The sequence below is a fragment of the Lucilia sericata genome, unplaced genomic scaffold, assembly GCF_015586225.1.
Source record: "Lucilia sericata isolate MDLA Ls3-8-SP2 unplaced genomic scaffold, ASM1558622v1 Contig001636F_arrow, whole genome shotgun sequence".
Lineage (NCBI taxonomy): Eukaryota > Metazoa > Arthropoda > Insecta > Diptera > Calliphoridae > Lucilia > Lucilia sericata.
This window is the reverse complement of record NW_023995550.1, coordinates 66225-76918: the sequence shown is the minus strand read 5'-3', so window position 1 is coordinate 76918 and position 10694 is coordinate 66225. Positions and strand designations below refer to the sequence as shown.

The following is a 10694-nucleotide window of genomic DNA, read 5'->3' as shown; positions in this document are numbered from 1 at the left end:
ACTTGGCAGCACTTAGTAAATTGACATTTGCTATGTTTAACACACATAACCTTAATTTTTAAACTTATTTTAGGGAACTAGGCAATAAATTGCAAATATATAAAAGAAAATGCCTCCTAAAAAGGATAATAAAGGCAAAGACAATAAAGGTGCTGCTGGTGGCAAAAAAGGAGGAGGAGCTGCTGAAGAAAAAGGTGAGGTTTTATACTATATGTGAAAATGTTTAGAGATAATCAAATTTCGTTTTGTTTACATTTGTTAGGCAAAGAAAAGAAAGGTGGTAATGCTGTTAAGGTAAGACATATTTTGTGTGAAAAACAAGGCAAAATAATGGAGGCCATGGAGAAACTAAAAGCCGGTCAAAAGTTCCCTGAGGTAGCTGCCGCCTACAGTGAAGATAAAGCACGTTCCGGTGGTGACTTGGGCTGGCAAATACGTGGCGCTATGGTAGGTCCCTTCCAAGATGCTGCCTTTGCTTTGCCTATTTCAACAGTCAACAATCCTGTATACACTGATCCACCAATTAAAACTAAGTTTGGCTACCATATTATAATGGTAGAAGGCAAGAAATAGGAAATTAATTATTCATCCCTTGCTAAAAAATTACTAAAAATTTGTTGGAAACTGAAAAATGATAAGAAGATAAAGGGTTATAATATAATAAATCGTGAAACTCTTTTTGTGAAGATTACTATGCTTAATGAGGATGTTAAGTCTCTCAATTTTCACGAATGTATTAGCTATTTTAAACTAAATTACCAATAAGTATACCTAAACACCTATATCTTAATCTATTTACTGTATTTTTCCTTTTGTAATGTAAAATACCGTAAGCTTATATTTTTTATTTTTTATATTAAGATGGCTCTTTTCATATTGAAAATGTTTAAAATTACAAATAACTTTTTATATATCACTTTTTGGCTCCCACTAATATATGTGTATTGTCGTGAATGCGATGTCTCTTAATGGTAATCTTGGTCCTATAGCCGGGGATAAATCAATGTTAAACAAATGCCTTTCATCTTCGTCTGAAGTTATGAATATTGGTCATATTAATGCCCAGAGTCTTTGCCCCTCTGCATCCAGCACAAAATTAGATGAATTTAAATGTTTTTTCTACAATAGTCTTCTTGACATCATTGGAGTTTCAGAAACTTGGTTTAAACCTCACTTAATATCCCAATCGTTGACACTTTCCGGTTATAATCTTGTAAGAAATGATCGTATCAGGAATACTACTTCGAATAATAGTGGCCCAACCAGAGGTGGCGGCGTTTGCCTTTACATATCTAATAAACTTCGTTACCGCATACTCTTTCGTGCTGAACAATATGGAGTTTGTGAGTCTTTATTTGTCGAAGTTTTTGGAAATGGAACCTCTGTAATTGTTGGTGTTGTATATTTACCCGGCGGCGACATTAATGCATTTGAAAGTATCCATAATAACTTATTTGATCAATACAATAATATTATTGTTATGGGAGATTTTAACCATAATCTTTTTGATATTGTTAAATCACGCAATTTACGTTCTTTAATTTCTAGATGTGGCCTTCACTGTATACACAATTGCCTACCTACACATATTTTCCCACCTAATAATGCTACTTCTTTGCTAGACTACTTTCTCCTGAGTCAACCATCTTCTGTTGTTTACAAAAACCAGATACAAATTCCATTTTTTTCATCTTACCATAGTTTCATCTTTCTATGCATTAAATTTCCCTCTCAATTACGTAGTACCTGGATTGAATTTAAGGATTACAATCGCCTGAATTTTGAGAACATAAGTGAGTATTTTAGTCAATTTAATACATCTCCTATTTTCAATACTAACAATGTTGATCTTCAATTATCTACCTTAGATAGTTTAATTGAAGGACTTCATAATTTAGTACCAACGACAAAAATTTTATCTAATTCAAATAATTCTAAATGGATGAACTCGAGTGAAATTTTACAAACCAGATCAAAAAGAGATCACGCTTATCGTGCCTATCGTAGAAATCCTAATAGTGTAAATTGGTCTACTTACTGCAAATTACGTAATAAAACTAAATCTGTGATCAGAAAAGCACGTCGGAAATATGGTGAAACTTTGTTCAGTGTAACTGATAATAGTACATTATGGAATAGAATACGTAAAATGGGTATCGTTGATTCGAAAAAATCTGAATGCAATGATTTAGACGTGGAAGAAATAGCTAATGTTTTTTTGGACAATCTCAGGCAGGACAATACCGGAAACCTTGAATTTGACAACTTTGAAGACATTGCCAATTCGTTTTCTTTTATTCCTGTTACAGAATATGACATATTAATCGCTTTAAATTCAATTAAATCTAACTCTACAGGTCATGACAAAATTCCTATTAAATTTATAAAGATAATCTTTCCTCTCATTTCCCCTATACTTTTGTATCTTACAAACACTATTTTCACCTGTTCTAAGTTTCCAACCTCCTGGAAATTAGGCCGAGTCGTACCAATCCCAAAAAACGGAAAATTTGATAAAGAAAACTTACGACCCATAAGCATTTTACCTGCTATGTCCAAAATAATAGAAAATATAATGAAAAAGCAAATATTTGATTATTGTGCACAATATTCTTTAATCCACCCTAGTCAATTTGCATTCCAACGTAATCTCAACTCTACGTCTTTACTATTATCTCTCACCGAATCTATTAGAACCAAATTAGATAGCCAAAGAAATTGTACGTTAATTTCACTAGATCTCAGTAAAGCTTTTGATCGCATAAATCATGCCACTCTTGTAGATAAGCTCAGAAGATACTTTAATTTTTCAAAACCGGCATGTAAATTAATATACTCCTACCTTTCAGGACGGTCGCAGTACGTTTCCTTCAATGGTTATAACTCTAGTATTAGTAATGTAACTTCTGGCGTAGCTCAAGGGTCCGTACTGGGTCCCATATTTTTTCTCACATATTTAAATGACTGTATCTCGCTTTTTAATAACAGCTTTTGCCAATCCTTTATATTTGCTGATGATATATTTTTATTGTTTTCAGATAAGTACGACAATATGGAAAATTTTGAGATAAATTTGAATGTTCACCTTAACTCAATATCTAGTTGGATGTATACAAATAGTCTTGAGATAAATCCAACTAAGACAAAGGCCTTAAGTTTTAATTTAACTAACCGAACTTTTTCATTTCCAAGAATATCTATTAACGGACAGGCAATTTTATTTGTGGAATCTCTCAGATGCCTCGGTGTAATTATTGATTCTAAGTTAAATTTTAATGAACATATCAATTTAATTGCTAATAAAACTTGTCTTATTTTAAGAAGACTTTACTCGTTAAGAGCGTTTACTCCCAAACATGTAAGGAGCCGACTTGCCTTTTCACTTATCATGTCCCGAATTAACTATTGTCTCGAAGTTTTTTCAGCAACGTGGTCTTATAATCTTAATATTATTGAAGCAACTGTTCGAAAGGTAATTCGTTATGTATTTAATTTAAGAGCTCTAGAGCATGATCGTACTTCGATGCTCACTCCAGTATTCTTGAAATGTAGTTTTAATAATTATATTAATCTACGTATTTTACTTTATTTCTACAAGGTTATAAAATCCGGTAAACCAATATCACTTGTAAATCAATTTTCATTCATAAACTCAACACGAAATATTCAAATTTTTATTCCTCTGGGACATCTTTCTGTGTTTGATCGATCTTTTGTAAAAAGAATCCATCATACTTGGAGCTTACTACCCAACCATCTCAAACAATTTTCTTATTCTTCTCATACTTATAAGAAGAAACTCTTAGATTTTTTTAATGAAAATCAGTAGCATGATTAGACATTGTTTTTAACCTACATCAACCTTTGGTTATAGGATTATTATTATTATTTCTTGATATTTAATTTTTGACAATACATACATATATGGCTGGGGAGCCAAATCGACTTTTCTAGTATAGTTATCTGTCTCGCTCATGGTTATTTGTCACGGGCTTGTACAATAAATTTTTACTACAATATTTGTTCTACAAGCTCTGATAAATTCTTATGAATATGACAGTATATATATACCTATATATATATATATCTAATGATTACTGTATCTTATTTTGTATTTATATAAAATTAATTAATCTATTACATAGTTATTAATCTTACAATACATATTTTATTGGCCATGAAGGCTTTCTTTGTATTGATATTAATAAATAAATAAATAAAAATAAATAAAAAATATTTAATAAGAATCGCATTTTTTATAATTATTTAAATAAGATCTTAATTTTGTAATAAAGCACTAGAGGAAGAAGATTGTTTGAATTAAATAATTTTTTTTTAATATTTCAACTAAAATTGCTAAAAATCCATTGTAAACAAAAGTCAGCTGTTAGAAAAGTAAATAGGCAAGGTGAATTTATATAAGGTGACATTTGTAGCACAGATAATTATCAAATTGAGTACATTAAATGTCAAATTCATCTGTTAATCTTCATATGAAAATGAGGAAATCATTAATTTTTTGATTTGTCGAAACTAGCCACTGCTACCATCTTATAAAATCCCTCCTGAAAGTAAATTATTGCCCTATTGCCATTCTCTTCTGCCAGAAAGAGACCACTCTATATTATTCACATTCTGTCATGCTTTACTCAGTCGGCCATAATGCATGCTGTATGACTCAAAGTATATTTTGGTTATGATTGTGCTGTGTCTCTAAAAAAAAAGCAAATTTTGCAAGATTTTGATCATGGCTATAACAGCAAATAAAAAATTCTGGACTGAATTCATCGATATATATCACAGTCTACCCAGTCTATGGAATACCAAAGATGAAAACTATAATAACCGTGAAAGTCGTTCGTTGGCCTGGAATAAATTGGTGGAAAAACTGCGAGATGTTGAACCAGATGCCAATCAAGATTCTGTAAAACGTAAAATTAATACATTTCGTTCGAATTTCAATCGGGAAGTGAGAAAAATAAGACAAACACAAAAGGAACAGCCAGCGGAGGTATACAATCCCACACTATGGTATTTTGATCAATTATCTTTTCTGTTGAATCAGGAAAAATATAATAGTAATGGTGTGGCTATAGATGGCCACTATGACGAAGAAATGACATTGATGGTAAGAGTTAGTTTATTTTATTCAAACGAATTATTCATGCATGACGATTAACCTCAATCATTTCGGTAACCGTTATTAAATTTGAATGAAATTTTAAAATTTCAGGGTCTAACTGCCACCAAAAGCGAAATTATGGAAGAAAATGAAACTATGATGGGAGAATCTGTAAACCAAGAGGAAATATCATCTACGGCTAATGAACAAAATTGTAAATTTGATAAATTAAACAGTAGCAAGTCTAATACGCGTTCGTTAGTGAAAAGAAACCAACGGGAAAAAACATTAGAGCCGGTGTCGGTGCCGAAACCTATTATAGAGTTTACTCCTATTATTGAAGTAATACAACCAGAATCTTGCTCTGCTGTGCAAACCCCCTTGGTTATAAAAGATCAACAAAGTTTGGGCCTGCAAGAAAATCCCACTAAATTTTTAGAAAATTTGCCAGAAAAATCTAATGAATTAGAAAGCACTTCCCCTAGCTGTAGAAAATTACGCTCGAATTTACATAAAAAATCAAAATTACGTTTAAAATCTCAAGATCCCTACAATCGAACTATTGTTAGAAATAATATGTTATCTCCAATGCTAACAGATGAAGCTGCTATTTATGGACAATCATGGGCCTGTGGTTTCCGTAAATTAACTGCTCAACAAAAACTTTTTGCTAAAAAAGCTATAGATGAAATATTAATACTAGGACAACTAAATGTTTTAAAATTAAACACTATAACAATGAATACGAATTCATTGGAGGTACCAAGTGATGAAGGTTAATTTTGGGCGTTCTGTCTTAAATTATTATACAATAGTTTTTAATTTACAAACCAAAAATCTAATAAATAAGAAATTGTTTTGTTATAAACCAGTGAATGTAGAAAATTGAAATAAAATTAAGATTTTAATTGAAGAAAATTTTGTCCTTAATTTATTTAAATATATTTCAGAATATTGCTCTAACTAATACCTTCTTTAGAGGTATAAGTGAAGAATTGTTATTTAACTACTATTTGAAGGAAGCAATACTACTAATTTATTAAATGTGGTGTAAAGAACTTGGGTTAAAAGTTTTTCTCAGAAAACTTTTTTGTAACTACATATTATAATTTATTGAGAACAAATGTTAATTCTTTTTAAATAGTTCACTATCAATCACTTTGTGCACTATATGTTATAACTGTCACTACAAGCAAATATCACATAACGTCGTCAGATATCAAATATTTATTCGTTATAAAAAAAGTGTAAAGTTAACACTATTTTTTCTCCATTTTAAAGCTTTCTTACGCGATATTTTTAACATCATATGTAGATTCCTTTCGATAAAAAAAATAACAATTAAATTGTTTATTTCTTACCAGCATCTTCCTTTAAACCCACTGTGCGATTAAATACTATTTTATCCTTAGTAGTATCTGGATCTACGGAGAAGAAACCAATACGCTCAAATTGGAATTTATCATATACTTTGCAGTTCAACAGAGAACGATCAGCATACGATTGTAATACAGTTTTAGAGTCCTCTCTAATGTCGGATAAAAATCCAGCTGGAACTTCATTAGGATCTTCGGGATTTTTATGTTTGAATAGCAATTCATACAAACGTACTTCGATTTGTACAGGCTGCGACACCCATTGAATAAAGGCCTTAGGTTTTTCAGCAGAATCAGTAGACTGGCATTCGCATACGAGTTCGGTAACATGGCCGGCAGCATCTTTTTTAACATCTTTGAGCGTTAAAACAAGATTAGCATGTCTTAAGCCAACACTTTGGCCAGGAGCCAAACGACGATAGCCTTTTTCAGGTTGTTCCTTAAAGTCACTTTGTTCTATATATACCACACGATCTAAAGTAATCTTATGTGTACCCAATTCAGGATTTTGTGGGAAATTAGGTACTTCAATTTCTACCGGACCACTATGAGGATAATTTTCAAGGGTGATTTTCAAAGGTTCCAATACCACCAATCTACGAGGTGCAGTGACATTAAGAACATCTCTGACGGCAGCTTCCAACATAGAAGGATCTACAGAAATTTGTGCACCGGTAACACCCATTTGAGCACAGAAATTGTTAATTGCCTCAGCAGGGAAACCACGTCTTCTTAAAGCGGTCAAGGTAAACAAACGAGGATCATCCCAATCATTGACAATTTTCTCAGTAATCAATTTAGCAATTTTACGTTTTGATACCAGAGCATAATTCATATTCAAACGACCATATTCCCATTGTACGGGACAGTAGATATCCAAGGCATTGCACAGCCAATAGTAGGAAGATCTTCTCGACTGAAACTCCTTGGTACACAAAGAATGTGTAATATTCTCCAAAGAATCACACAGACAGTGAGTGTAATCGTAGGTGGGATAAATACACCATTTGTTGCCGGTACGGTGATGTGGTATAAACTTAATACGATAAGCTACAGGATCCACTTTACCCTCTTCTAGGGTTACTTTCAATCTCAAAGTGGCGGCACCTTCATCAATTTTACCATTTTTCATATCTTCGAAAAGTTGTAAAGATTCCTCAATAGGACGATCACGCCATTGGCTGGGTTTGGGATTGAAACCCTTCATTTCATCGGCGGTCTGATGGCATACATAGGCTAAACCTTTGCGTATGAGAACAACAGCCCATTCATATAATTGTTGGAAATTATCCGAGGAGTGTGTAATCTTATAAGGTTTGTAGCCCAACCACTCTACCATGTCTCTAATGCCTACAAAGAACTTTTCCTCTTCCTTTTCGGGATTGGTATCATCATAACGTAAGTAACAGACACCATTGTGGGCAGCAGCATAACCAAAGTTGATGTTAATAGCCTTGGCATGACCAATATGTAAAATGCCATTGGGTTCTGGGGGGAAACGTGTTTGTACTCTTCCTCCCGTAGCTTTCAAATGTTCCTTAAGCAAACGTTCGGTATTGTCGGTGACTACATAGCCATCTGTTTTGTAATTTTCACCAGGAGCATGGAAATGTACTTTAGTTTTCATTAATTCCGCTATAGTCTGAGCGCCATCATTGCTAGCTTCTTCTTTTTTGTTATTGGTATCTTGTTTTTCAGACGGCTTGGCCTTTTCCTTTTTCTTGTCACCCTTAGCTAAGGGTTTCATATCCTCCTCTGTTTTGGGACCCAACAAATCGAAGATTTCCACATCTATAGCGGCCTTAACACTCTTAGCATCAGCCCACTTTAATAATTCTCTTACCTCTTGCATGATTTTGAAGGAGTTAAAATGATAACGTTGTTCCAGCAACGCATCCTTATACTTGGCCACCTGTTGCTGTACTACTTTCTCAATTTCCTCCGGAGTAACCACTACACCAACACCACACTCCTTTTCCAATTCTTGCAAATTAATAGCTTGTCCCTTTTTCTGCACCTGCTTGAGTAAATACTCCAGGGCAGCATCGACTCTCATAGTGGAATCCAATTTTTTCTCCACAATATAACGCACCAGCAAAGGTAAATGTTCGGCACTTTGTGGCTTAATTTTGGTAGCCATATGATACAATAGCATACCCACCCCCTCGCCTAGGGAAGCATCTTTGCAGTGATCCAAGGCCAATTGTAGATTTTTACTCACATTTGCATTTTTGGCCGTCTCTTTGGCTTTTTGTTCGCTCATGCCAAGAGCTTGAAATTTAACAACCAATTCTTCCGTCATTTTGCCACTAAACTAAATGGAAACATACTTGTTATGTGTGCTTAAGATAAGAATCATTATGGAAATACCTGTGTTTAAGTTGTAAATTGTGTAAATAATTGTTAAAATTACAAAAGAATTTTTCTGCTGATGAAATTTCTTTATTTCTACCTCCAGCAATAGAAAGCAACAACAACACAAGAGCCGCAATGTGGCCAATTAAAGTTGCCACTATTTTTTTCGATAGAACATCTGTTCAGCGATGACAAATTTGTTATACGTTGCCAACATTAAATAAGTTGTGCAAAAAAACAACAAGATATTGGCAATGCTAAAAATTTGAAACAGATTTATAGGTATTATAACGGTAAATACACAATTATAACAGTAAATACGCAATTTTTATTCAATTTATAGAGAAAATTTAAATGTAATTTGTTTATTCACTTCTTGTTTAAAAAATAAACAATTTACATTTATTTTTCCCCGTAAATTTAATAAATGTATATTATGTTATTTTTAACCATATTTAACTCACAGTTTAAAAAAATTTTTGATAATTTTGGGAAATGTAAAAGTAAATTGAAATTATGAAAAAATCGATGCTGGGGCATTGTAAAATTTACTTCTAAACAATTGATTGTCGTTTAGATTTTGCACGTCAAACTATAATTCTTTGGAAATTATAATTATCTATCTATCTAATCTATCTAATCTATCTATCTATCTATCTATCTATCTATCTATCTATCTATCTATCTATCTATCTATCTATCTATCTATCTATCTATCTATCTATCTATCTATCTATCTATCTATCTATCTATCTATCTATCTATCTATCTATCTATCTATCTATCTATCTATCTATCTATCTATCTATCTATCTATCTATCTATCTATCTATCTATCTATCTATCTATCTATCTATCTATCTATCTATCTATCTATCTATCTATCTATCTATCTATCTATCTATCTATCTATCTATCTATCTATCTATCTATCTATCTATCTATCTATCTATCTATCTATCTATCTATCTTCTATCTATCTTATCTATCTATCTATCTATCTATCTATCTATCTATCTATCTATCTATCTATCTATCTATCTATCTATCTATCTATCTATCTATCTATCTATCTATCTATCTATCTATCTATCTATCTATCTATCTATCTATCTATCTATCTATCTATCTATCTATCTATCTATCTATCTATCTATCTATCTATCTATCTATCTATCTATCTATCTATCTATCTATCTATCTATCTATCTATCTATCTATCTATCTATCTATCTATCTATCTATCTATCTTCTATCTATCTATCTATCTATCTATCTATCTATCTATCTATCTATCTATCTATCTATCTATCTATCTATCTATCTATCTATCTATCTATCTATCTATCTATCTATCTATCTATCTATCTATCTATCTATCTATCTATCTATCTATCTATCTATCCATCTATCCATCTTTTACTACTCTACTCAGAAATATCAACCTTTTATATTATATAGATTCGCTCGATTATATAGAAAAGTCTTTTTTACCCAAGTAATTTAATTTCTTAGTTGGTCTTGGTTGGTCTGAGTTGAATAAATATTTTAAATTATCTAATTATAAATTTAAAAAGAATATACATAATTGTGAATATATAATTAGATATTGTTTATATAAGGAAAATCAGACCTCCATATACTAAAAAGGGCCACTAACACGATTAACGATTTAGTATTTCCCTCACAAAGCTTATCATTGAATGCACTTCATCCTAACGAACAAATATCCAATAATTATCTTCCGGTACAAACCCCTTTACCGCCCAACTCCTCAAATGTTGCAATAAGTACAAGTGTTAACAACCAATCATTAAATACGTTTGACACCGTTGCTACGC

At 32.0% G+C, this 10694-nt stretch overlaps 4 protein-coding genes across 5 annotated transcripts; 3 read left to right on the top strand and 1 right to left on the bottom strand.

Moving 5' to 3' along the window:
- Window positions 1-2: 2 nt before the first annotated feature.
- LOC119612241 (peptidyl-prolyl cis-trans isomerase NIMA-interacting 4) lies at window positions 3-4325 on the top strand. Of its 2 annotated transcripts, XM_037967999.1 has the most exons (3): window positions 3-194; window positions 263-576; window positions 4234-4325. In XM_037967999.1, exons 1-2 carry the CDS (start codon window positions 110-112, stop codon window positions 571-573), a joined length of 396 nt encoding a protein of 131 aa, XP_037823927.1. In that variant the 5' UTR covers window positions 3-109; the 3' UTR covers window positions 574-576; window positions 4234-4325. The 2 variants fall into 2 exon arrangements, with proteins under 2 accessions (XP_037823927.1, XP_037823926.1); XM_037967998.1 differs by lacking the exon at window positions 4234-4325 and having other exon boundaries at window positions 4-194; window positions 263-954.
- Window positions 900-4185, top strand: LOC119612237. Its single transcript, XM_037967993.1, has 2 exons — window positions 900-1793; window positions 3039-4185. Exons 1-2 carry the CDS (start codon window positions 938-940, stop codon window positions 3827-3829), a joined length of 1647 nt encoding a protein of 548 aa, XP_037823921.1. The 5' UTR covers window positions 900-937; the 3' UTR covers window positions 3830-4185.
- Window positions 4326-4645: 320 nt separating the features above from the next.
- On the top strand, window positions 4646-6023 carry LOC119612238. The gene is made up of 2 exons (XM_037967995.1): window positions 4646-5128; window positions 5234-6023. The coding sequence occupies exons 1-2, from the start codon at window positions 4748-4750 to the stop codon at window positions 5900-5902; spliced, it is 1050 nt and encodes a 349-aa protein (XP_037823923.1). The 5' UTR covers window positions 4646-4747; the 3' UTR covers window positions 5903-6023.
- Window positions 6024-6334: 311 nt separating this feature from the next.
- Window positions 6335-9027, bottom strand: LOC119612236 (probable glutamine--tRNA ligase). Its single transcript, XM_037967992.1, has 2 exons — window positions 8869-9027; window positions 6335-8812 (listed from the first exon to the last, which is right to left on the bottom strand). Exon 2 carries the CDS (start codon window positions 8798-8800, stop codon window positions 6473-6475), a length of 2328 nt encoding a protein of 775 aa, XP_037823920.1. The 5' UTR covers window positions 8801-8812; window positions 8869-9027; the 3' UTR covers window positions 6335-6472.
- Between the last annotated feature and the right edge of the window lie 1667 nt (window positions 9028-10694).

What these genes read in the sequence shown, in the direction of transcription:
- LOC119612236 (XM_037967992.1), bottom strand. Translation starts at nt 8,800, where the DNA reads ATGACGGAAGAATTGGTTGTTAAATTTCAAGCTCTTGGCATGAGCGAA.
- LOC119612237 (XM_037967993.1), top strand. Translation starts at nt 938, where the DNA reads ATGTGTATTGTCGTGAATGCGATGTCTCTTAATGGTAATCTTGGTCCT. An exon ending in CCTGAATTTTGAGAACATAA is followed by an intron (nt 1,794 to 3,038) that starts GTGAGTATTTTA and finishes TATTGTTTTCAG; the next exon opens with ATAAGTACGACAATATGGAA.
- LOC119612241 (XM_037967999.1), top strand. Translation starts at nt 110, where the DNA reads ATGCCTCCTAAAAAGGATAATAAAGGCAAAGACAATAAAGGTGCTGCT. An exon ending in AGGAGCTGCTGAAGAAAAAG is followed by an intron (nt 195 to 262) that starts GTGAGGTTTTAT and finishes TACATTTGTTAG; the next exon opens with GCAAAGAAAAGAAAGGTGGT.
- LOC119612238 (XM_037967995.1), top strand. Translation starts at nt 4,748, where the DNA reads ATGGCTATAACAGCAAATAAAAAATTCTGGACTGAATTCATCGATATA. An exon ending in ACGAAGAAATGACATTGATG is followed by an intron (nt 5,129 to 5,233) that starts GTAAGAGTTAGT and finishes TTAAAATTTCAG; the next exon opens with GGTCTAACTGCCACCAAAAG.